At 40.8% G+C, this 27,106-nt stretch overlaps 2 protein-coding genes and 1 long non-coding RNA gene across 4 annotated transcripts in view; 1 reads left to right on the forward strand and 2 right to left on the reverse strand.

Annotated features, from left to right (window-relative positions):
* Window positions 1-16,961, reverse strand: part of gabbr1a (gamma-aminobutyric acid (GABA) B receptor, 1a) — a 125,273-nt gene extending 108,312 nt beyond the window's left edge. Inside the window, exons 1-5 of one of the 2 annotated variants that reach the window (XM_084944415.1) lie at window positions 16,603-16,961; window positions 16,215-16,267; window positions 14,127-14,213; window positions 13,800-13,864; window positions 7,072-7,210 (exon numbers count right to left, since the gene is read on the reverse strand). In XM_084944415.1, the coding sequence (XP_084800541.1) occupies window positions 7,072-7,210; window positions 13,800-13,864; window positions 14,127-14,205 (283 nt within the window). In that variant the 5' untranslated portion in view covers window positions 14,206-14,213; window positions 16,215-16,267; window positions 16,603-16,961. The remainder of the gene's footprint in view (window positions 1-7,071; window positions 7,211-13,799; window positions 13,865-14,126; window positions 14,214-16,214; window positions 16,268-16,602) is intronic. The other variant, XM_084944414.1, reaches the window with a different exon arrangement.
* A 506-nt stretch (window positions 16,962-17,467) lies between these two features.
* Window positions 17,468-25,680, reverse strand: sh3bp5la (SH3-binding domain protein 5-like, a). Its single transcript, XM_084944417.1, has 6 exons — window positions 24,973-25,680; window positions 24,513-24,575; window positions 23,763-23,891; window positions 21,838-22,002; window positions 19,567-19,740; window positions 17,468-19,351 (listed from the first exon to the last, which is right to left on the reverse strand). Exons 1-6 carry the CDS (start codon window positions 25,192-25,194, stop codon window positions 18,806-18,808), a joined length of 1,299 nt encoding a protein of 432 aa, XP_084800543.1. The 5' UTR covers window positions 25,195-25,680; the 3' UTR covers window positions 17,468-18,805.
* On the forward strand, window positions 18,881-20,036 carry LOC146378373 (uncharacterized). The gene is made up of 2 exons (XR_014801686.1): window positions 18,881-18,988; window positions 19,085-20,036. It is a non-coding gene; the product is annotated as an uncharacterized LOC146378373 (long non-coding RNA).
* Window positions 25,681-27,106: the final 1,426 nt, after the last annotated feature.

Consider the following 27,106-nt stretch of genomic DNA (forward strand, 5'->3'; position numbering starts at 1 on the left):
CAGCAACATCCGTTATGAGCTTATCAAGCAATCCAGCACAAGTGCAGATTCTCTGAGCACTGTGGTTGTTTTCCCCAAGTCTCCTTCACCTCGTGATGTTTTCCATCAAGGTGAAACAACAACAACAACATAAACAACAACAAAAATGGGATTAGGGAAAAGCATTGGAGTTTTGTTTTTTTTTTGTTTTTTGCTCTATTTGACCACAGCCTGTTGTTTCCATCCCATTTGAAGTTTTGTGTTTTTCACCCACTCGCTGTCCAGTTTTTTTCTGGGTTTTCACCTGCTTGTTGGCTTTACTCACCACAAATGGCCACACTGCAAAGTAACCACTTTTATTTCAACCCGTCACTGGTGACATAAAATACCTTGAAGAAGACTTGAGTGACTGCTCATTTTTTCATATTATGTTTCCAAGGAGCAAGACACCCCCCCAAGTGATGTCGAGCAATAATTCTCCGGTTCTCCGAAGCTCTTTCAAGTTCTTCTTTGGTAAATGAAAGACTGGCTGTCAAGAAGCCACAGTTAAGGAAGGGAAATAGAGAAAAGGGCCAAATTACACAAGAACAGGACTGAAAATAAGGGTTAACAGATCTTTTATGGTCATTAATCCAAACTTGTAGTTTTTGGTTCAAATCGTCATCAGTATGTCTACAGGCATCTGTAAAACACAGTGGAAGCTCTGTCTTGGTTTGGGGCTGATTAGCAACAGGTTCACTGTTTAGTGTAACAATGATCCCAAACACACAATCATTGCAGTACAAGTTCACCTGGAGAGAAAAATAAACCGCAATGGCTCATTATCAGGCATGGATTGGCCTCCCCAGAGCCCAAACGTCAACACTATTGAAGTACTCGATAGAGAACTGAACAGAAATCAGCCAACATCCAAAGAAGAGCTTTGAAGAGCCTTTATGAAGCCTGGAGAACTGCATGTCTTTCAATAAGTTGCTGAAATAATTTCCCATTCTTGTAGCAAAATATAAAGAAATGATGGGTGGCTCAAGACTTTTGCACAGTACTGTATTGGCTTTTGCATTGCATGAATTCCACTAAAAGTATTCATGGATGTTCAGTATTGTGGGTGGCTGACGAACTAGAAACGAACATTTCTTGAGCAGTAAAAGTAGAGCTTCAAAACATCCTGCAGCTCAGTTACACTCAGAAGAGTTTTCCTTTACCAAAAAGGTTTCATTTAGTATTCTTTGTAATGAGAAACAGGAGCAGGGAATGCTTTGGGAATAGGAGAGCTTACAGCTGGATGAATGTTTCACCTCAGCCTTTTGTGAGCAGTATGAGTTTTGCTCTGTTGCCTTGTCAGTCAGCTTAATCTACCATTGGAACGTGAGGGCCGAGTCGGACGGTGCAGGAGTCCAAATGTAACAACTCATTTTGTTCCAGTGCTTGAAACGGCATCTCATGGCCTTCAGAAGCAACCAGGTCAGTGAAGGAAAGAGTGACTGTTGGTCTCCTCACGCTAACATTTAACTTCGTTTATCAGAGCGTCGCCTTGTTGAATGAGGAAGTATAAAATCTGCACAAGTCTACGTTAGTAAGAAGGCATGGGGTCGATGGCAAAAATCAGAGGATAACAGTTCCTGCCTTAGTATTATAACGAGCGGCGTAGAAGCGAACATCATAGTATTATTAGCATTTAGGATCACATTTTTATTAGTACCTCATCTTACTGAACTCATATTTATGTTAGAGTTTAAAGGAAGTATCAGTTTAAACTAACTTGACATGCTTGTCTTTGGAGATGTAGGCAGAGGAAGCAGTGAGGCGACAGTGCTAACCAACCCTGTGACAGACTGGAGACCTGTCCAGGGTGTGCTCCACCTCTGCACTTCCAGCTGGGATAGGCTCCAGCCCCCCTGCACAACCCTGAACTGGATAAACAGAACAGGATGGATGGATTTTTAAATGACCTGAAAGCTTCATGTAAAAATGGTTCTTTTAAAACTAGAAAATGTAAAATAACTGTAATCAGTATTTTGAATACTAATATTTTGTTATCATGTGACAATTTTAAAATAGCGGGGGGAAAATTACAGCAGTGTCTTGGACTCATGGAATGGTTTCAGCTCACTGTTTAACTGTTTGGCTACAGCTTTACTGGTTTGGCCCTCTCACTGCTCTCCTATTGTGCCCGGCCAAATCGAGCTGCTATTTTCAGATGAAACACCTCCGAAAATTCATTGAACACGATCTGCTCTGTGCCAGTCAGTTTATGGAGGGAGGGAAAGGTTACATGTAATAGAGTTGTATAATTAAAATATGTAAAGATGTCAAAATATCACAATATCAGTGATTACAAATGGGTTACATCTTTATTTCTTTCAGAAAAAAGGGTTTATGTAAAATATAACGTTCATTCTTTTGCTTTTCACCATGCTGGAGTCTCTTCCTTTGGTATCTTTTCCACAGTCCTGGTCAGTAAAACCATTGGGGACTAATGTGAGTGAAACATCACCAAGGGTAGAATGGCTTACAAGGAACTAGGACAAGAACTCCTTTCAGTGCCTGAAATTCATTAAAAGACCTAACATGACTGTACATACATATAAATATAAATATTGGAAGTATTCTGACTCAGATACTTGAGGAAACAGATGGTACACGACTCTCCTGCTTTAATAACCAGTTAAAAACATGTTTGCAAAGACACGATAAGTAACCACATGTGAAAAGAAAAGTAACACTGCAGTAACCTGTTAGTGCTGTTGTTATTGTGTGCACCAGTTTATGGTTTAAATGTTTTTATTTATGTAAAGGAAAACACAAGAACCAGACACAGGGCAACAATTCACCGTAGACTCCGGTATAACGTAATAAGGTACTCGAGTATTCTGTATCACTTTTGGATAATTTCTCTCACCTTCCCCATCCCTGCTGAGTCAGCACACACAGACATGATTAACTCTTCAGTCTCTTTTATGTGTTTAGCTGGTTACAGATGCAGAGTCGGGTTGATGACTGTGTCTGATACCAGGCGCCTTTTGGGTCTTTTGTTTGAGAAACTAACCTGCTTAATGTGCTTTTTTTTTGTATTTCTAAGACCTTCGAGTTTAATACATCAGATGTGTTTCAGCAGGATTTCTGCCCACATGAAACATTATTTTAAAACTAGTTCGCAAACTAGCAACAGCACTTTGAAACTTGCGTTGGGGAAAGTGTCTCACAGCTGAGATAAAATGTCCTAACACTGGAGCTCTGCTCCTTGCTTGTAAACCTGGCTGCATGTGCACAGCGTCAGTGCAGAGGAGGGGACCGAGGAGCTGCTGCCGACTGAGATCACAGCAGCGTGTGTTTGCGTGTGGTGGAGTTTAACAGATTAACAACAAAAGATTTGCTGGTGGTATGAACTCTATGTAAATATTTTTTGGGGAAAAGGACAAAGAAAAAGATAAAAGGAAGAAGAAAAACACTCTTCTGTTAGAGCCGTTGTTGCCTTTCTGAGTAATTCCTCTGCTTCTTCCACTTATTAGACGGGACATGTCTAATAAGTGAAATCTAAACCCATGGTAAGAAGTAACATGTTAGATTGTCCTCTCAAGTAATCGGTTCATTTATTATTTCACCATATTTACCACATTTCTCTCGTCTTTTTCTTGCTGAAAATATTTTTATAAACCCAGATGAAGTTTTACTCTTTCTCTGCATGTTAATTCAGCTGAATTTTATTTTATTTGCACTCATGTTTACAGTTTTATTTACAGTGATGTGAAAACCTGAGTACATTCAGTGTTTCGGTAGCTTTCAGAACCATCTTTAACAGGAGTAACTTCAAATGTTATCATATCATTATTATTAGATCATTATCACACTTTGTGGCTCGCTCTTCTAAACAGTTCATGGAGGTTTGGAGACACATTTATGCACAGCTCTCTTAACATCTTGCTGCAGCATTTCAGCCTGTTTGAGGTCTATGAGATCTTTAATATTTAACAAGGAGCTTGACGATGAAGGTAAAGATTCTGCAGTATTACACAGAAGATCCTCCATGAGCGATCACAGAGGAAGAACTGCCCACTATTAATAGCAAAGCCATGAAGTATTCCAACTCAGTAGGTATTACTGTAATGTAACAGGTTACTTTAAACTGCAGTAAATATGTTGCATTTCTTTTGAAAAATAATGTTACCTAATGCTATTGTAATTTAACAGTGGTATATATAAAAGCAACCTCCACCGAGTGCCAAACAAAGTGCACAACAGGAGTTGGTAGACAACAAAAAAAGGCTAAAAGCAGGTTGAGACTGCACAGACAGCTCCCCGTGAATCTTTGCTGTCATAACATCAGACGTTTTATTTCATTGTAGTTTTGGCTTTAAATTAAGATTGTTGATTAAGCAGACAGGACACTTGAAAACTGAATATTATACACAAGATCTGTCTGGATTTGGTTCACTCAGCATCATTTTCAGCCACAGCAGGAAACTGTCAGCAGAAAAGCTCTTATGAACTCCCAGTACACTCCCTGTACTCAGCACCAAGTGCCAAACAGACAGAGTTAGCAACACAGACAGCAGTATTTCATCGACCAAGTATTTCTCTCCGGAGTTGAAGGAGAAACTGAGCTAAAACAGTAAATATTGCACTTATATTTGCCAGGCAGACACAAACAAAACTCCGAATGAGCACAAATGATGCTCTATATGTGTAAATACCCAAGTCTATCATGTTAAACATTAAGGAAAAGCTTTCAAACTAAATCATATAACTGTACTGTAATAAAACACATAATAGGTTGGAATTAGCTCAACATACCATCGACTGTTTTCAATCATCCTGAACGCTACAAAGCCAGTGAGATGGAAGCAACCATTTGGGATTACTCTACATCGTGTAATTCATATAAAAATAGATAAAAATGCCCTCTAATCAGGGGTAGGCGGCACACCTCCTCCGGTTGCTCTTCTTGAATGGATAAACCACACTCCTTTTATAACACAGAAGCTACTAATCCACAGGCTTCATTCACTAGAGTTTACACTGTGTGTCTTGATTTTGGTGCAATGTTTCGCTGATTTTGTCGAGAGTAGAAATAAATTGCCACGCTGCGTTCTTTCTTCACACCTGCATGTATCAGCGCATAGTTGGAGAAGGAAGGATGACCCGTTGATAGCGAGACGGAGGGAGAGAGAAAGAAACCAAAACACTGGAGTTCCTCTGGCTCCAAAAGCCGGTCACCATAGACTCTTGTGTTAAATTAACCAAACGTACTAATAAACATCTTGAGGCCACAACAGTTTCCTCCTTTCGTAATCGATGTATGGTGGTCAAACTCTCCCTGAATATCGGTGAGGCTTAAAGTTGGGGGCGTGGCTACTGTGATGGGTGTCCTATCATTGAGCTGGACTGCTCCACTGTGTTTGTGCTGTTGGTGCCATTTGGAGCATTTTAATGGAATTATGTGACAATGTGGCCGCGGTGTGAGACAGACCGCCCAAGAAAACAGTGCTCCGGTTTTTGATGAGTGACATTGTATTACTTCATTATTCTGTAGAGACATGTCTCAGTATCTGCACACTCTATCAGTGTTAGCTGACAACTTAGCACTCGGCCCTGTCGTCTAAATATGATCACTTCTGGCTCAGACTGGCAGCAACCTAACACTGAGGTGACATCACATCACTATGTCCATGAACTAACGGCTTAAATGAATATGGCTTCCGACCACCGTGATCCTCCGCCACATTAAAGCCTGTTTCGGAAGATTCTGGAGGGAAAATTCCTCCATTTGAATTCATAACTCTGTGGCAGGTGGAAATGAATTGCTTTCTGGTGCTGCTCTGTATTTTACGCGGTCTGCAAATCACCGAGCGCCTCCACACCCTCTCCCCACCCCTCTCACTATGCAGTGGATGGAGTTGGGCTCAGAGCTTTGGGTGAAGTTCCACTTTGACCAAACGGCCCCTAAATGCTCAAGAAAACATGATTTTTAGACAAATTGAGAATAAATGGGGCCTTTTGGAGCTTCAGTCCATTTCTATGTTAATGCATTTTGTGGGACAAACATTTTGTTTTTGATAGAAAGGATCAAGAGATCCGGTTGCATTTTTAGATTCTGTGTTACTGGTTCTGATGTTGGTGAAATATATTTCTGAGAGTATTAGAGACATCGCAGCACCTAAGCCACTTTACAGGAGCTGCCATTTTAATTTCAGGCATGAAGCGAGCAGCAGCGGAGAATTTGTAGCAGCAGACAGCATCATTTTCAACCCCCACAGCTGGCTGCTTCTTCTACACGCGTCGAGGCTTCTGTTGAAATGTAACCATCTTTCTAATGTCTCCTTATCACTTTAAAAAGTTGCTTTAAAAAGAGGAAGTCCTGTGGTAAATCCTTGATGTACCATTCATCGTGCATTAGCAGATTGCTAGTGTTTTTAGGGCTAAATCAGCTTCAGTGTAAGAAACGCTAAAGGACATGAGTGTTTTTCTTTTTTCCATTTAGACGTATTTTTTAGATTAGTTGTCAAAGCTTGAATAAAATTAAATAACTATTTTACCCATTTAGCTCCATACACTTCTACTCATTCAGGACTATCTCATGAGCGCCCCTGATGAAATGCAGCCCCGTGGTTTTAACAGGAAGTGGAATGGTTCTCCTGGACTGGCTCTGGTTTAACTTAAACAGTGATGGCATGTCAGTGCTGAGCTACCTTCACACTAAGGGGGAAGTGGAGTTTTAAAATGATGCTAACAAATGCTGGCAGCCACACAAATTAAAAGGTGTGGTTTCATTTCATTAAGTCAGACTGCATCAGTTCACTTTACGTTGGAATTTCACAGCGGTTTTGGAGACGGCGACAGTGAACGCTGCACAGTATGTGACACTTTCCTTTGTGTAAAGAGTAAACAGGGAGGGTGGTGAAGCACTGTCAAAACAACTGGGATTTCATTTCAGCGTAAGTGTGGTTTTAATTTGATGCTGATTAAGCAGACGTGACACTTAAGAAAGAGCTGATTATTGTGCACAAGATCTGTCTGCAGGGGGAAAAGGAAAAATGAAAGAAGGGCGAGGAACGGGAGGAAAAGGGAATGGGAATGAGACCAAAGAGGACTTACAACATCTGCTGGCCTGCATCATGTCTGTCCATGTGCCGTTGGGTAAGCACTTCCTGACCTTCGGTCCCACGATCACTCGGTTGCCTCTGCAGATGTACTCGATCTCATAATCCACAGGCAGGATCTGCACACTGCGGATCTGTGAAGAGAACAGGGGCAGAGAGATCAGGGGAAGGAAAGTGTGATTGATGGTCTCTCATACAAGTTTTTCTCCTTCACTTAAGAAGCCTCTTCATTCTGTGTCACAGTGCCATATGGCCACGACAGTAAAGCTCGACAAGGGAAAACATTTTAGTGTGATACTGTCTGAACTGATGTGCTGTCACTCTCTGAATTACATCTTCTCTGCCTGTGAGGGGACGGAAACATATGCGAGGGAAAAAGGTTTATGTTTCATTTTAAATGGCTTTGGTCATAGCTGCATACATACATTTGAACAACGAACAATAAGGAAGCAGTTTGACACTAAGGAACCGTTTTCATGTTGAAGAAAAGCTTCACTGCTTGCAGTTAACAGTTTACAGTGCATGTGCAATCATTTTAACCCAGTAAAGCCTGAACGATGGAATAACTGCTAGAAAATTCAAATTTTGCAAAGCAGAATGTTTAATGGAGCTTCTGACAAATGAAATAAAAGATTCAATTAAATATCAATTTGATTAAATGAGATTTAATTGGATCATTTTATGCTACATTAATTTCTCAGTTTGTTTATCTTAAACAAATATATAAGGGAGTTAGGTTTTTAACAAAGAAAAATCACACAATGATGAAGCTCTCATGGATCAAATATGACACTCTTGGCATTAAAGGATTAACTATTGTAACGACTGAGACACTTTTATGAAAGTTTTGTATATTCATTACTTGTTCATTCTAAAATGAGGGGGTAAAAGTAGATGTCATTTGGGGATTTACTGCAACAGAACACCGTATTATTTCATATCCAGGACGTTGTCACATTTGCAAACTTCACAGATGTGCCATTGGTTAGATATCAGTTAGTACCAATTTGAAATGTGGCCACCTTAATCCAAAAAGCTTCTAATATCAAAAGTTTGCCCAGTACCCATTTGCAAAGATGATAAATATATTTATCTAAATTAGGAAGACATGTGTGTCTAAAGTAAATCTTTTCTATGTGATGTAATAGTGTTGCTGTATTTCTATAATCCTCAAGTAGAATAAAATATTTTTTGGATTTTTTTTGCCCCCAACCTTTAAGAGGGACAGTTTACACCAAAAATCAAATTGACATACGTTTCCTCTGGCCTGTAAAGCTGTTTATCTATCCAGACTGTTTTCTTGCTAGCTTCCCTATTTTGGGAACATCAGCTGTAGAAATGTCAGCTTCCTTTTGAATATAATGGAACGAAATGGCACTCGCCTTATGGTGTTTACATAATGTATTGCACAAATTCTACAGCAGATCTCATGACCCAGTTAATCAAATAAATAAATAAATAAATAAATAAATCACTGTTCAGAAGGAATCGGGCATCAACAGAGGCTCGTGACAAACACGCAGATAGCTGGGATGTTAGCTAGCTAGGACTAAGTACTAGCTAAAAGCAGGAACTGCAGGATGAGATCTAGCGAGAAGTGGCGTCCCTCTGAGCCAACCTCAGTGCTTTTATCCACACCTTGGCAGGAGCAGACAACTCAGCAACTAAGCTGAAGCAATACCAGGGCACGATAGGAAGTCTGAAGCAGTTTGACTTGTTTCTTTTTCTAAAATATGTTTAATATACAAACTCATAAAATTGATGCAGCAAAGGCTGACCTATGAACCATATATTTTTTAAGCAAAACTTCAAGATTTTCCACAGAGCCACTAAATTCTGAATGACTTGATAAGTCAGTGGATCTCCAACTTGTTCTGGCATACCCCCCACTTAAAGAAGAGAAAAAGAAACTTTAATAATACCACACACTCTATTTTTTTCAAAAACATTAAAAATAAAATGGGATCCAAGTTGAATTTTTAGAGAAATAAAGCTCGGGATGATAGCACAGGCAAACACTCATTATATTTCCATCCTGTTTTTTCTCTGATCGTCACCAGCTGACCTGCGGTGGCTCCATGCCCCACAGCTTGAGAAACACTGTGATACAGTAAGTTCTCTAAAACTGTACCATTAGCTTAAAGTTGTAATAACCAGATAATATTGATGGAGCTTTCTTTTTCCAATTGGACAGAGTTCCCTTTAAAGCTATAAAAAAAAAAAACAGTTTTCATGTGGAACCACTAAACTCTCGATTTCTATTCAACTGATCTTCAGCCATAAAAATCCATAGTTTGTCCAACTAATGTCAGACTCAATGTGTTTGTGAAGTGATGTTTATCTGTTTAGGAAAATGAAGTCTGGGGCATTTTAAGATTTTGCTTGAGATTCTGTAGTCTGGTTATGCTGTTAAGTGCTTTGAGTGGTCAGTGAGGCCGACCGCTAATTTGATGTAAATGACAGCTTCAGCTGACTGACTATCGACTGAATGGAACTGCGTATAAATCAGAGCTGGAAGTCAGAATAGTCGGAGAGCTTTGTGAACACGTTAATTTGAGAATCAGGCAACCTAGAATTTTCTTATTGATACCACAGGTGTATCTGCTTGACCTCAAGGTCAAGGTCACAGGACAAGTTTTCTGAAAACCTTTAACTCGAGAAAGATGTCAGTATTCTTTTGTGCTGAGGAAAAGGTCAAAAAACAAAACACAGCTGATACACTTTTATTTTATGACCATCCAGCAAAAACAGCATCAAAAGGCCATTTGACTTACAAACAATCAAAAACCACAATGGTCATAAAGTAATAATACCAGTCGTAGGAGATGCCTGCGCTCTCAGTGGTTTATGTCTATTAGAATTTTAGCATGTGTTATTCCTGGTTCTTGCTTAGCCATGTGCTTTTTGAATTGATATGCTGAATAAAGTCACTAAGGCTCATGTGCACCCCACTAAGATCGACTGAGACCTGGGAATTATGTGTTCTCAAACTTGTACTTCCAGAGGATTTGTGCCACCTAACAATTTCTATTGGCTGGAGGTTGAGGGGTAGCAGCCTCCTGCAGGGGTAGCCACCAGTGTTTTTAAATTATACCATTACTACTCATCATAGACAGGGTGCCTTACTCAAGCCAAGCTGTAAACGTGGTGTAAACGAACACCAATCACAACAGGATCATTCTTTATATCAAGCAACAAGGCAATCTTACTTTAGTTAATAAAGTGGATTTGTCTTAATGGCAGCAGGTCATTGCTGCATTTTTCTCTGAAGCATCATTATTATTTCTGCTATTAATGACACTATAAACGTGGCTCATGCTGAGAAATCCAGCTTTAAAAATCCCTCCAAGTTTACCCCTCCATTTTTTTTACACTCCTCCCAGCTCACTCTAACCTGCTCAGCTCCTCTGACTCACACTGCACTACAAACTCCATTCAACCTTTAAAATATTCACAAGACTTTGAACTTCCAGTGTTCTATATTGTCTTTTATGTTTCTGAAGGAATTAAGTAAAAAGTGACTTATTTTTGAGTATGAAATAGACTTTTTCCTGAGCCGCTCTCAGTGTCACAGTACTGCCAAACACTCCTTTCATATTATCTCTGTATAAGCACATGCTCAGCTACTTCTGCTGCAACTAAGCCGATTCATTGTTTCTCATTTGGTGTCAACTCGGTCGCCTCAGTACCGTTCAGAGTCTAAAAGTAAAGAATTTGATCGAATCGCTCAACATCCAGTTCCTGTTCTGATCCCTCTCTGTTATCAGAGCTGGTTGGTGTATCCGTGTGTGTGCGCTTTGCCCTTAAATCATTTTTTAACACACTGCCATGTTCCCATTCACTGCCCACGTCAGTGACTGTAGTGACTGTTTAAAAGCCACCGAGGGACTGCTCTTCAGAAACTGAAGTGACGCATGCTTTCAATCAAACTGCCAAGTTTCCATCATCAAAGCGCAAAGAGTCATCACTGTTTCCGAGATGTTTAAAACAATTTTCAGGCTTGTGTGCCACCCTGCGTTCTGAGTCAGATATAATACACAAAAAGTGGTGTTGTTGTACTGTTTAAACCTCACTTTATGTAGCAGCGTTTAGTAAAGGGTCAAAAAGTTTGAGCATTAAAAACTATTTCAAGTATCTAACGTCAAGAATAATAAATTACCGGATCACAATTATTGATGCAATGATGTGTTTAACACTTAAATCTTACTGATATACAGAATCAAGTATTATTGGATTTTTACAAAGTAATGTATCTGCATCCAAAATGTAGTATAGTATGAGTAGGTGGTAGTATAACATGGAAATACTTAAGTGCATTACCACTACTTTAGTAAAGTACTTGAGTAAACATACTAATTAACTTTCCAACACTGGCCCTGTCCACACACTCATATCATTGGGCACTTTAAGATAACAGTACTCCAGCCGACATCATCAAAATCAAGGCCTGTGGGACGAATCCATCCCCATGCACACTTTAATCCAGCTGGCATATCACTTTAAGCGCTTGATAAAATTTTGGCCTGCCAGGTTGTAGCTGTAGTTTGCACAGTGCTGCGGCACCCTGTACACAGCTCGAGTAAACAGAGGCTTCAGAAAGTTGCTGAACTGGAACGAGGCATGCAGCTACAGCAAAAAATATCTCTGAGAGCCCAATCTCAGAGTTTTTGGAACTGTTAAGTTGAATGTTTATGTGAAGCCAGTTTCATGGTAGCATGTTGGGCCGTATGTTAGAGCTAAACTAGATCATTACGGATCTTTTGCTTTATAAATTTTTACATTAAATTTCATGAGAAACTATTACAATGTCATGTTCAAGGTTGTGAAACATGCTCTGTGGGACTGTTGAGCATATGGGAGCTGTGGAAGTTTTGGATGCAATTTTTATATCTTAAGCAGAAACTTCTTGGGTTGAAAAATGAAGCCGGTGCCAAAATCTGCAATTCCACTAATAGCCATGTGCAAAACTCCACATAGACGCCCACATTATGTCCAACTTTACTGCAAAAATAAACATGTTTACAGCCTACTGATAAAACCAGTGTCACCCTCTATGGATAGTTTCCCCCTTTAGGACCGGTGTGCAGTGGGTGCTCCCACTGACGGGTGTCTGCTGGACCTACAGCTCATTCAAGAAGTTTGTGCCTCAGTGCTGCGGAGTGAAACTCTGGAATTGTATTAGTTTGTCACTTAGCATTAAATTAGCAGGTATGCATGTCTTTGCATTGCACTCATACAGTTTATGAATACAGCTAACCAAGCTTACTAGCATTAGGCGATAACTTAGCACTCCAACCTGTTATCCAAATATTTTCCATTTCTGCCTCAAAAACGTAATTCATTAAAAAAAAAAATATGACAGTGCCCAAAATGCTAATGCTGAGGTTTCAAAATGCCGAGTTCATCTTTTATATACAGTCTATGGTCAAACTCACACTGGAAGTTTTCATTTGTAAATAACTTCATGTCACTCATGCTAAAAGAAATGAGAACCTGCTACATTTTAGTTTTTTGGGTTTTTTCTGTAAAATTTTGGCTCAGTGATTAACGGGACTGACTTGGACACTTCTTACTGACAACACAGACATTTGTCCCTTATTGATTGCTGTTGCACTGTCACACCTCAGTTCGCTGCCATTATCAGTTACAAAAGCTCGCAAGTGGTCTTGGCAAAACTGTCCTGTCCTCAGAGCGCAGCTCATTGTTCGTACGTTTGGTACAGCATGTGTGACTGAGCATTTAAAGCTGGAGTGCCAGACGACAGGTTTGAGATGTTCTCTGCTGGTTATGAGCTATAAACTTCCTTTTCCTCCAGTAAACACAGGCTTTCGTGGTGTCTTCAAACAACAGCTGCAGCCTGCCAGGTCTCACATGTGTTCTCTAGTTAGTCAGTGTGTTGTGTAAAATCATTCAGCCGTTAGCTAAAATCTCTCTCTTCATAAAGTTTTGATCACCGGTGAATTTTGTCATCTTCAAAGAAGATACGGAGGATTGAAAATACCCCAAAAAATAAGCATTCAAAACTATTTTTAAAAGAACGTTTTGAATTAAATGCACCAAAGGTAAAACCTGTAGACGGTACATGATTTACAGCACAACAATCAACATTAAATAATTTACAGACTGTAAAATGATATTTCTAATTTAATTCACTTTCGTATTCTTGTTTCTCTGTTTGTAAATTTATTATTATTTATTTTTCTGTTTATTTTCCAAAAGCAATTAAAAAATTGTTACATTATTTTATTATTGTTATAAAATAATGAAAATTAAATGCAAAATACACATTTTTCACATTTTATAAAGTAGTTATGTCTTTTTCTTTTTTTAAATATTACTTTTGGTGGCCTAACATGATATTTACACATTTATGGAGTATTTTATATTTATCAATTTATTTAATTATTAATGTTTCCTTTCCCCAACACCCTCAAACCCCTATTTTATAACCAAATTAATACAAGTCATTGCAAAAAAAAAAAAAAACATCTATAAGAAAAGTTAATTGCACCACATTTTCAAATGTATTAAATGCCTGTTTTTATATTTTCAGGTGCATATTGGTAAATAATTATATGAGATGTTTTTACATTTATTTATTTTTTAGCAGACACAAATCTACTTCCGTGTCACTTGTTTTGAAATCTTCAAACTGGCAGCAGTCTCATGTGATTGATTTGACTGATGAGCTTCAATACTCTGCAGTAACCAGATTCTCTGTACCTGTTCTTGTGTTAGGCCTCTATAGCGGATCCCACCATCCCTGGGAGGCCGGATGATGGCACAGCCTGGGGGAAAGGGGGAAAAAAGGAGGAGGAGGAGGTAGAATGAAGGACGATAAGCGCATAGAAAGAAAGCTCTATGTCTCCACATAATGCAGATATATTACAGCAACATGATATATTATCAGTTTAACTGACGCCTTCCTCGCTGCACAAATTGCAGCGTTTCATTCGGGTCACTTAGCAATGTCTGCGGAGTTACTTCTGTCCATTACTGCATATTGTAAACAGACACACACACACACACCGATTCCTGCACACAAATTACCTCCAGCTGATGAATTATGTATGGGCACAACGAGAGACGGAAGAGCACAGAGAAGAATCAGAAACAATAGCCGTGCCATTTCTGGATCTGAAAGAGAAGGAGGAGAGAGAGAGAGGTTTTAAAACGGGAAAGTGTGGCAGGGAAATCAAGAGTTTCGGAAGAAGATGGAAGAGACAAAAAAGAAATGGGTTACTGAGGAAATATCCTTACAGTATTAATGCCGCACACTCTGTTCTCAGATGCAGTCATTTTCGCTTCACTGCATCAACCTTTTGGCAAAAAAAAGCTCCCTTTTCAACCTGGCGGATAAGCTGCACGATGAGTCCACTTTTCTCTCTCTCTGCTTCTGTTTGTATTCACCGTGCAGACGGCTCAGGTTCATTTCAAAAGCCCTGTAGACAAGATTTCAGCTCAGGCTTTGATGGCTGACGCTGATATTTTTTTGCAAAGTGGATCCCCATTTCACACTAAAGCAAACTCAACAGACTTTTCTTCTCTTCCATAGTAGAAAAATATCCAGAATAGCTAGTATGGCTATAGCTAGTGTGGCTGCAAAAGCTTTCTTTTTGCAAGATGAGTGCCGCTATTTGGTGTGTTGACAGGCTTTTAAGGAACAATGATTCAGCTGAGCAATTCACTAGCAGCTCCACTGAAAGCACCGCGACCGTCGACAGTTTGATCACAGATTTGGGTCCATAATGTCAGCAGCAGTTCATGCAGCCCTCAAGCAGAGATAAAGAGTGGGCTACAGAGGTCTGCACACATGCCCTGATTTTTTTTTTCACTTGAGGCAATTCATCAAACTTGGCAGCTCCCTTAGGACCCCAAAAGGGGCTCATACAACTTGATGTTCCCATATGCTGCAATTCTACACCTGTAACCAGATATGTGAAATCTCTTTACACAAAGTGTGAATTTACTGGTCATAATGCACATCACAAAATGTCTTAGGTTAACTGAATTTAATGTGTACACAGACTTCATGACAACAGACAAAAAAGTATGTTTTTCTTACCAGAAAACAGTGAAAACACCCAGGAGTCCCAAAGCCCCTGGAGTATTGGCAGGCAGGGGAACACACACACCCAGACACAGACACACATACAGTATCGATGATAAACACCCTATATATAGCTGTTCATTTGCAGTTTTGACTCATAAATTCCGCTTTATGAGGTTGCCTCACATGAACAAACAAAACTCATCCAAACACTCTCACGCTTAACATGACAGTACAGAGATTGATCAAGTGTGTGTGTGTGTGTGTGTGTGTGTGTGTGTGTGTGTGTGTGTGTGTGTGTGTGTGTGTGTGTGTGTGTGTGTGGGAATGGGATGGGATGGGATGGGTGGAGGGGGATAACAAAGTAAAGCACCACAGTGAGGGAGACAGATGGCAGCGAGGCTTGCCTGTGGAAGGCAGACAAACTCTGCTGGAAACTTCATTAGCATTAACCAGTGTATTTTTAGAGTTCACTGACAAGAAGCATGCAGGAGGTAGACACCACCACTAGAGCGTGCATATTATAGGTGTGTGTTTGTGTGTGTGCGCGCGCTCTGGTCCCGTGTGGGAAGCAGGGAGAGAAAGAAGGACAGCTCAGTAGGAGTCATTAATATCAGTGATCACACACCCAGCCGGATAAAAGCAAACTGTGTGAGTGAGCAGCCTAACGGCACAAAGCCAGCCGACTCCATCAGCTGAGGCTGTCCCGGCACTGAGCAGACAGAGGGGAAAGAAGGGGGCCTGTCGACTGGCCTCGAGCTGGAAAAGCAATTAAGGCTTCAGCACCACGGACAGCGCCTCCAAAACACAACTACTACATGAAACATCTCACACACCTCAATCCCATCCACTTCCAATGTCACTGCTGCATACACACTGCCTACACTTCCTTGTGCGAGTCTGCTGCCGGAAGCTGCGCTGGATAAGGACTGATCCGGCCCATTTCAGCACCACAGTGATGTTGAGAATAGCCCACAGTGGGCTATTTTCAGGCGGTTCCACATGCACACACACTCAGATGCTGCATTCTGTGCATGGCTGAGCATGAACTACAGAGACGTGAGGGTCACAGTAAGGGTGCCACCAACCGTAAGCTGCCGGTAGTTGCTCGTCGGGTGTTGACTAGGGAATCCGTGATGGCCTGTAGAGGAAGGCCGACCATATTAACAAGCCTTCCTATGAAAGGATGTCCAAATATAATGTCATCAGCCTAAAGCGGCTGCGTCTTGCATAAACAGGAGCAGAGCTCGCATTCTGTCTCTAAAAGGCTTTAAAATGTAAATGCAAACAGGCTGGATCAAAACAAATCAGGCCCATCGAAAAAATGAACGCCTCCTGCATTCAAATGTGACAGCTGTCTAGATTCCGTGCACGGGAAATGGAGCGTCTCCTGAATAAATGTGCTCTAACATCGCGACCTACAGCACTAATAGCATGTAGCGCCCTGAAGCAAAGCTGTAGCATGTGTGTACTTACTATTAGTTTCGATGCGCTCAGTGAAGATAAGAGTAAGTCCTCCGGGTGGGACCCGCCAGGGGAAAAGCCCGGTGTCAGATTATTTGGTAGAAATATGCATCTTTGCAACAATTTTTATGGCTCTGTTAATATGGCTATACAGTAAATGTGCAAGCTGCTCCGTGCCTAAACAGAATCTTACAAAAACGAGACGGCTCTCATTCGGATTGTTTCCGTGTACTGCAGTTACGCATGGCCAAGAGAAGAGATGACAAAAAATCCATAGAGAAAAAAAGTCCCATACATCCACTATATACAAACGCAACCCCACCATAAACGACGAAACAGCGATTCACCACACTCCCCTCCTTTTTTTCTCTCTCCACCTCTACGATCTTGAGCTAATTCACGACGTCATGATGGAGACGCGCCGTGCGTAACAGCCCCCCTCACGCATTTATCGGATCTTTTTTCTTTCCCTCCTTTCCAAGATGAAACATGCCGACGTCTAAAGCCCCACAACAGCAAAAACATAGCACAATCTTAAGAAGCGGCTTTGGATGTATAAGCTTGCAGATTCAGTCCACGTGGATAATTATATCGACGGCAGGAAGACAAGAGGAGGTGCAGATATGGCGCTGTGGTATTAACGCAGTCTACATTGTTAAGCCTTTCTCTAAAGCTCTTTGGAGCTTAAGTCAACGAGGCAGCAATCAGTCATCCCCACAACACTGGTCATCTATTAAATCAGCCTCTCCCCGTTCTTCCATCTTCTCGCGATCCTGCTTCATATTTATATGTCTGCTGAATAATTGAAGCAAGGCGAGGGAAGAAATTCACAAATTCCCATCCCACTGAATTCGGCATGAAAGAACAGGAGGCCAGGCAGCAGGATCTGCTTTTATTGATTACAGGTGTGACAATCCAATCCGACTAACTCACAAATGCGATTCAGAGGGTGAAAAGTAACTGTTAAGACAGCGGTGAAAAGTGAGGTTTTACAGATAAACTGACAATAATGAGACTTTAAATATGTCTGCGATATTCAGAACATCTGTACAGCAAAGATTCAACATCTGTACATGTCAGTATTTTCCAGCTTTGTAATAATTACACAAATTTACAAGTCTTTCTTTTCTGACGTCATTGTTTTGCTTCTTTGACAAAAGTACAATCATAAAAGAACCAAAAAAAAAATCATCAGAACTCTTTCAATTCTTGTCAAAAATCAGTCAGGCTGTTAAAAATATTTTAAAATCATAAAACGGGCACTCACTTCATATTTAAATGGTTCCAAACTGAGATTACAACAAACTACTACTCAAGCTAAATTTGTTTGTGTCAAGGCACACCTCAAATTACAACAAGGGCAAAAAATATACACAAATGTAAACAATATCCAAATCATCTGGATCATGACACTCCAGTGTTACAACACCAAGTTAAATAAAACAAATAAGGCTGATTGTGTCAGTGTTTGTTTCAGCAAGCAGCGCTCAAAAACCGAAATGATGGAGTGCATGCTGCCTTAAGACTCATTTCAGGGATTTTCAAAAAACGCATTCTCTCATGCTAAAACGTCCAAAAAAAAAAAAAAAAAGCACAACTTGCAGCATGTTACAGGAAATAAACACATGGAACAAGAATTCAAACATGCTTTCACTCTGACATAGAAACGTTTTTTACATTCTTCCCTACTCGATGAGGAGGTGGGGATCTCAGGGGCCCTGCGACCTTCTACCTTGAAGCAATCGCTGATGAGACTCGACTTGACTGGAGAGGAAACAACAGAGGAGGACGAGGGAGAATGTTTTTACCAGTCTCACCAAGTTAGATCAACGATTAGCCTGGGAAAGCAAAAAATGATGCCTTTTTAAATATGTCTGTTCAAACAAGGCTTTTCATCTTTCTTAGCTGCTCCTTCATGCTCAAGGAACAAATTCTACCCAGAATCCTTCAGAGGAGTAAATATACTGCAGTCCTGCAGGGATGTAAGCTCTGTAGATCCTGTAGTGTTCTAACTAGGCTACACTGTTTACGGTGTTCAGCTTTAGAATAATGTGCATGTGCTTATTTACACCCATCGCTGCAGCTTTCCTTCTTTTTCACTTAATTCCCTGTCTCATACTTTTGTTTGGTACCTTTTTAATGAGGGAAGTTTATCCTAATGTGGATTGCTGTTTTTATTTTTGCATTGTTTACAGCAGCTGTTTCTATGACAGCCTCACAAACTGAAGCTTCGGTGGTGCTGCTTATAGAACTGTTGCTGTCGCTCTTTGGCGCTCGTTTCCACCAGCTTGTCTCTCTTATTGGTCACTCCGGTTTTTTCTTTCTCCCCTTCATCCCCGGTGATGCTCCCCACGTCGCTGAGATCCCCGAGGTGCTCGACGGAGTCGTATTTCTCGAGGTCAGAAGCAATGGTCTGCAGGCTGAAGACTGAAAGGGAATCCGAGCCGGCTCGCTCCCTCTCCTTCTCATGCTCCTTCTCCTTGTATCTCTCCAGCAGGTCGATGGATGCGTCCACTCTATCCCTTCCAATGGCGCCGCCACAGGCTCCGCCTTCAGCCTGAACCTTGATGTCAGATTCTGCTCCGACAGGGGGGCTCCGCCCGGCACAGATAGAAGGGCGTCCTCCCCCCTCGCCCGGGTCCCGCCCTCTCTGAGCATGGATCTGCTCGCTGATTTGCTCCAAGTTCCGCAGGGCGATGGAATAGCGGGTCTTCACTTTGGCTACTTGCTGCTCCAGCTGCAGCACTTTGGCCTTGTGCTCCTGGAGTCACACAAATCAACTTTCATCATCAATTTCAACATTGATTTCATGCCAGTAGGAAACTAACCTCCCAGTAACCTCCAGTAAATCCATAAAATACTGAATATATTATAGAACTTTTGCCAAATCAGCAGCTAAAGCTTTCTAAGTGCGGGAAACACTAAACAGAAGGTGCCTAAACAGAGGTCTCACTGGGCTCTTTGTGTTTGTGTTACCTCCAGTATGTGGTTGAACTGGGCCTTGAGCTCAAAGTAAGGTTTGGACTTGATGATGACTCTCTTGAGGGACTTCTGCAGCATCTGCACACGCGCCTCGGCCTCCTGACAGGCGTGTGTGACACGCATGTGCTCCCTCTCACTGCGCAGTCGCTCTTCTTCGGCTTCGTTCACCTGCGAGAGACACAGGAGACGCACGGTATTAACGCAGTAACAGGAAACGGCATTTCTCTTAATGCAAATATGATTGGTTTTATCATAAACTTTGCCTTGATCTTCATTCCCAACCATTTAGCTCACTGTTCATTCATTAGTTCTTATTTTCTTAAAAAAGTAAAGAACTGAAAAGGCTTCTTGTTTAGTTTGTAAATGTCTGTCCACAGAGTTTCAGGCACACTGTGTATTGTTGTCTTTTCTAAATTTCTGGAAACATTTTAATAGCACAATAAAGCACAATTCAAGACTTTGTACTTTCTGTGTCTGTGCTGCCAAATGAAATGACACTTGATTATTTGTTTAAAAGGCCTTCACACAAACTCTAAGTAGTCAAATACATATTACACCAAAGCGTCAGGAAGTTATGGATTTTTAGGATATTCCTTTAGACACAAGCTACCAACCATCAAGACCAACTTCAAGGCCTGAACGACTTGGTAGACTTGAGAAATGGAGAAGAAAAATTAAGAACAAGACAAACTTTGGGCCTTGACATCGGTTACCTACAGGTACTCGGCTGATAACTGTCCACTTAGATTCCCTAATTAGAGTAACATCAATCATTCACCTCTCTTTGAACATCAGCAGCAATGGGCCTCCACTAAGCAGCTATTCTGACTCAGACACATTATGGTAGGTGTTTATTGCCAGAGACATTAAAAAAAATAATAAAATAAAAATTCTGCCACAGCAAAGATGATGGTAGATGAAATTTTTATCTTATTTTACTCGTGATCCCATAAATGCAGTTTTTTTATATCCAAAATTTGAGGTTCAATGTTTTTAAATATTCAGCTATATAATCAAATTTCAAATATTTGCTGACACAGTGGGGAGCCACATTTCAGGTCTGTCTACTAGTGTAGTTCTCCGACATAAGCCGTAGCATTTGGTGCAAACAAAAGGTAACCTGTGAGGATGAAGATGTAAGTGAATGAAAGTGCCCTAAATGGCGGTTCCTCCAGGGGTCACTTAAGCTTGACTCTAAAAGTGAGTCGGTGCCTATAAGCTCCCATGTTAACATGCACAGTTTTACAGGATCAAAGGGTGTATGCAAGGGTGTAGCTGATTTGTGTCTGCCAGGCCTCATTTCAGCTAACTAGAATCACTGAACTGACCCTTTTCACTGTGTAACGCCGTTACTGCGTCTTCTTAAGGAACTATATGTTGTTCTGTGCAGTACAGCCAGTCCAAGGAGTTTGTACTTTGGTTTTGCTGAGTGAAAATCAAAACCGGTGGCTGATGCTGCCGTGACTTCGTCCATCTTTTTATTGTGATATAGATAATTTGAGTAAAGTTATGTTTGCAGGACTACAGCAGCCAGGGTAACAGCCATTATACTAGCTTTCTATTGGCTACCAAGACACAGTGATAACATAATGTGTTTTTAAACAGCTAAAGGCATTCACAGTTTTCCCTAAAGTTGGCAAGATTTTCAGAGCACTCATTTTGCTCTCTCTAAAATCTGCAGATGACTGAAACTACTGTAGCAATGTCAAACTAGTCCAGCTATCAATATAATATCTAGAAGCCAGATCACACTTAGATCTAAACTGTGCTGTAACTGAAAGGAAGAAACAAGTCAAGCATTTACAGAGTTCTTATACATTCTGTGACACTCAAGGCCAAGAAAATCATGTCATCCATGCTGCATGTTACTGCTGAGAGGGCACTGAAGTTCACCAGCTGTCTGTATTTTTTCTGTTGAGTCTGGCAATTGTAACCCAGCAACAGTGAGTTTGTGAGTATATCCAAGGCTGCCAAGAATCACTACCACTTATCTGCACACTTATTTTTCCACAAACAATGCAGACAGCAGAGCAGCGAGATCAGAGAAAAATAATGGTGTGCATGTGTGCACGCAAAAAACACCGGAGAGCAAAAACCTAACAAGAATAATCAGACAAAATTCTGACTCTACCCAGATAAACTCAGAAATGACTGAACTCTGCAATGTTTGGTAAAACTATAGCAACCTTGTTGAGGTGACAAATAGAAATGAAAGCATTCTGTTTAGCCACGCATCTTAAAACTGCTCCTGCTCTTCTCTGTTACCTTGGCGGTAGCGTGGTTGAGCATCTCCTGCCAGGTGGGATCCAGGGTGTTCTTGCCATCAGCCAGCAGGCCCTGCTCGGCCACATAGACCATCTCCCTGGCAGCTGTGTGCATGGAAACGGCTCTCTCGTAGCTCAAAGCTGCCTTCTGAGTCTCCTGCTGTGCCTATGGAGAGCAGACGCACCTTTAACAAACTACAGCAGTGGAATACGACAAGGACACAACACCCCTGTTCTGTTCAATCCAATTACAGTCATCTCTCTGCTGAAATGAGTTTGCATATCATATTTTTTATATTCAAAACGCTTCTAGGTAAATGCAATTACAGGAAAATAATACTGCCTTTCAGTCTGAATGTGTTAGGTAACTTTTAACGCATGAGATGTTGTTCCCTGCATATCTCGAACATGTGATTTCTATGTGAAGGACTGGGGTCAAATTTTCAGCAAAAATCAAAAGAATGTGATGCTTGTTGTAATTCCCAGGTGCTTTGTCTCAGCGCCTCTCTTCTGCTCCCAGCGTCAAAAAAAAAAAAATCTTAGAAATGGAATTCACTAATCATTAACGTCAATGAAAGACCTGCTTGTCCAAGGTTGTTGGGTTTTTGGGATCAAATCTGAAACTTTTCTCGCTCTCTCTTCTGGCTAATGTTAGATCATGCTAGTGTGCCTGCTAACACAGACAAATGACAGGCTGTCTCATTTATCAAAAAATGTCTTAGGTGGACCAGGTTGGCTAGTTCATCTAAGAGATAAGATAAGATAGATCTTTATTGTTACTGTTACAAGAACAATGAAAAACAGTTTGGCATCTCTCCATTAGAAGTATGTAGATTTTTACATTAAAATTACTTCACAATCAAAGATAAAACACAGATATATACAGCTGTATACAAGTTATATATGCTGTAAGGTGCAATATAAGGAGCAAGTGATCAGTGAAATTTAAACCTCCAGAGCTGATTTGATAACTTGGGTGATCATTTTTCAAATTACTTCATCAGGCAAATTCAAACTGTTATCAATGTTAAAGTTTCTGCAGGTCTGAGAATAACAGGGTCCACTTGTGCCCAGGTAATGTAAATTTCAATTTTAGACACTGGCCAGTCGCCAATGAGGATGCAGTTTTACAGTCAGTTCCACCCATCTGTCACATCCAGTTAGAAAAGAAAACAAGATGTCAATGACAAACACGCACAGCTCAAAGTTTCGTAATCATCACAGAGGCCACTGTCCTGTGTGTGCTAACATCAGATCACACAGTATTGAGGTTAGCCAGCAGTAGATGATTTAATGGCACACGGCAAATATTTAATAAGTGACATTTATTTTCCACAGTAACAACCAACATGTGGGTGGTTAGCCAGCTAGCTGTAACATAACTACACAGCACGTAGATGACATTGCGAGCTTCATCACATCCAAGTCAGCGTTGTGTCATTATACACAGTCATACAGGCACACAGTGAACACACCGGTGTTTCAGTAGATATGCTCGCTGATGTCACCAATGATGGTTTTCTGAGTTAACGCAGATTTACACTTCAGATTTGTAGATTTAACTGGTTTGCAAAATCGCCCAAAACTAGAGCTCGTAAAGGAACAGAACAAGCACCTTGCATTCAAATTGTGTTTAGACCTAGATGCATTTTACACTGGGGATCAGTGCGTTTCTCCAAAAAAAACAAACAAAAAAAAAAAATTAAAAAAAGCAAAAAAACATTTGCACTGAGATTTCCCTTCCCTACTCAGAACTTTTGCACGTTCACAAACTGCAGCTGCAGCACCCGATGTTTGTTTTTCCCTCGCCTCGAGCAGAACACCTGATTCTCACTCCTGAATCCCGATGCAGCAGTAAAAACATGCATGTCTGTAACACATCTTCCATTTGGCACAGAAAACAGATGTAAACCTTGTTGTGTATACCTCTTTGGCAAGGCGTCGAGCTTCATAATATGGTCTCGCTTTTTCAATGCAGCTGCCGAGCTGAGAGCTCTGAGCGTTCAGCTTTCGGGCAGACTCTGTGAGGATCTTCCGGTATCCCGATCTGGCATCCTGGACGATCAATGCATGAAAATGACAGGATTAGATTTACCTGTAATGCAGCAACTAATTCGATTTCACACAGGAAGTGGGCAGCCGATTCAGTGAGTGTCAAAAAGCAACACTACATCTTCCATTTTAAGAGCTCACACTTTTCCAGAGTCTGTGCTTTACACATATTGAAAAACAAAATTATCATATTCATTAGCACCTTCGGGGTAGACTAATAAAATATTTAGACACAAACACATTGAGAAGTAATTCCCAGGGTGGCAATAAATGGTTTTTCACATCTATAATGAGTTTGTTTTGTCAACATCAAAGCAATTTTATTTAATCTGACAAGAAAAGCAGGGCAAGTCTCATTAAATTGTCATACATTTCACGCAGACTTGTAACTGATTATATTCACCACCAATTAACCTATCAGTTACTATTCTGGGGAGGTTGGAAAACAGTGGAAAACTGACCAAAGTCCAAACATTTAACAAACACAGGAGGACAGAAGAGAAGCCATTTAAAAAAAAAAAAAAAAAAAGATAATTGACTTTAATAGGAGATTATTTGATAGTTATATTTTACAATGATTGTAATAACTGAATAGCTTTCTATCTATTATGTATTTACACTTACATCCAACTGCAGTTCTAGCTTGTTGATTTCAGCACTGGCTTCATTGAGATGCTCCAGTTCCTCCTGTGGAAAAACACAGTATATGTATCTCACGTATTTATATTGAGAAAGTATTAGTAGTGCTATTTGACTGTAATGGCGATGATTAATAGGTTGGGAGTGTAAGGTGACACACGTCAGAGGTGTGTTACACTGGCGACAGGATAATCACTTCAGATCTGACAGGGATTTGCACAGATTACCGTATTATGAAGACATTATCTTTTAAATAAATAATGAACATGTGCTCATTTGAATACATTACTACCTTTCTGTCACACTAAATCGAAAGTAATCCCGGATGTACACACCCAGGTGTAGGTAACAGTAATTTAAAAGCGGCTGATTAATATAATAATAGAGCTGAAGGATGTTTAACGGTCAGCAATAGATTAAACAAAAAGTCCGAATTTTGAGGTACCTGGATTCTGGGGTCCAACTCCTCTTCATACGGACTTTGTAATTGCTCTCCGGGGCTTTTCTGTTTGTCACTTTCTCCTTCCTCGCAGGTGTCTCTGAGCGCCATTTCTTGAGTCTTTCCATCGCATTCCGCCGCTTTGACCTCCTCAATACACTCCCTCCATTCCCCTACGTCCGATTCCCCGGAGCCGGCGGGGCTCTCTCGCAGGTCGCCTGGCTCCATTCCAGGCAACACTTTTGGGTTAGCACCAGCGTTAGCTAAGGAGTCTTCAACGGCAGGCGGGGTTTATTGACCTAAAAACCCGCTGCTATGAACAGCGACCGAAGGTTATTAAGTAGAGGTAAATTAAAAAATTATTCCAGCGGTCAGGAGTGGTGTTGAATTTGCTATCTGCCATATTAAATCACACTGAAACCCACTAAAGCTAGTCTTGCCTGCACCTAGCATGCTAACAGGCTAGCGCCTAAATGAAAGCGTGACGGCTGCTTTTCTGAACAAACCGCTGCCAGGAGATGAGAACTAAAAGGGGGGGCTATCAAAATGTACCCCCCGACACACGCCTCTTTCCCTCCATCCTTTACCGGCTCTTCAGTACTTTAGCTAGGCTAGCTAGCTAGCGGTTTCGGCCTCACATCATCATTACAAATGAGGTAAACAGGCGAATAGAAGCACTACGCACTTAGAGATTTGAGCCAGGGTGGCCACCGTAGTTGCACTACAGCAGTGAATGCTGTTAATTTTATGGAGGCTATCTGAAGGTTTGCGACAGCCAGGTGATCTAAGGGCTCTGGAGTTGAATTCAAATATTTTTTGCCATGCAAAAAAAACAAGGTATATAATAAGCTCATTACAGCAAATTGTCTTGTGCAAATAAATTAGATTACACGTCGGCACAAGATGATGACTGTTTGTACAAGATATGACTTTGTTAATACAAGATAACAAGGCAAAATAAAAAAGATAATTACTGCTCTGCGCTAAGAACATTTCTGTACAAGACAGTAAGTTGGTCATGCAAGACAAGGACTTGCGTGCACACAATAATGACTTGTGAATATAAAATAACTTCTAGGTACGTACCGTGTGAAAGAGCCAGTCCTCAACTCTATTTTGTTGCTGTGAAATGGGAAATAATTGCAGTAATTTACTGAACATGTGCGAACATAAATAGAAATACAGTGTATACAAAAAACCCGATTTTGTACAGTTCTATTGAGCTTTAAAGTCAGAATTTGGTATGACCACCTTTATGTTTTGTTTTTATTTTTTAACTCTCAGGCCAACTTTTCTCCATCCAGTTTGAAAAGGTCCCCAACACCACTGGCTGAAATGCAGCCCCAAGCCACGAGGGGTTTCAAAGAGTTTCACTGCTGTAGCGTTCTCCTGATCTCTTCTTTACATATTGACGGCCAGTTTTAAAGTTTGGTTTCATCGCTCCATCAGACCTGTTGCCACTGATTTTCCGATTTCCGGTTTTTGTGTAATTTGACATTTCAAGCTTTTCTCGCAGTTTCTATTTCTTAAGAAAGCTTCTTGACAGTCACCTTTCTGCTGAGGCTTCAGTGTCTCTTCTTCGCATCTCTGGTGGGAAAGACTGAAATGGGAGGAGAGAAATCCAGGACGTGCAATTTAGGAAATGGGACGGGAGTTTCTGTTTTCCAGTGTCGGTGTTAAGCTCAGCCCCCAGGGGTTCAGGCCCACCCAGTAAAGTCACCGTGCCACATCGGCTGAAATCTACAGATACACTCTGACTATAAATTATTTATATTTTGGTAATGACCTATATCACTGATATTGCAGTGCAAGATCAATTTAATTATCCAGTTAACAGTACTTTAGTGCCTCTGCAGGAATCTTGGTAACCAGGATGACTGAGGGCAACACAGCACTGAGCACATTACCACACGCAGGTCAGACTTTGGGAAGCACCCCTCGTGTCTCAGGAGCCAAAAAGAGGTCATCTATCAGCTTGTGCAGCCTTTTTACAGAATGACTCAATAATACGTTGAAGATATTGAGTACTCAGTCAGTTATCCCAGTGTGTGTGTGGTGAGTTCACAGACCCAATTCCACACCTAAAGAAAACCTCTCTCCTGTTTGTTTATTAAACACATGCAACATGAAGTGCGAGTGA

Source organism: Perissodus microlepis, chromosome 11 (assembly GCF_051167445.1).
Source record: "Perissodus microlepis isolate ML-2025 ecotype Zambia chromosome 11, ASM5116744v1, whole genome shotgun sequence".
In the NCBI taxonomy this organism is placed as follows: Eukaryota; Metazoa; Chordata; class Actinopteri; order Cichliformes; family Cichlidae; genus Perissodus; species Perissodus microlepis.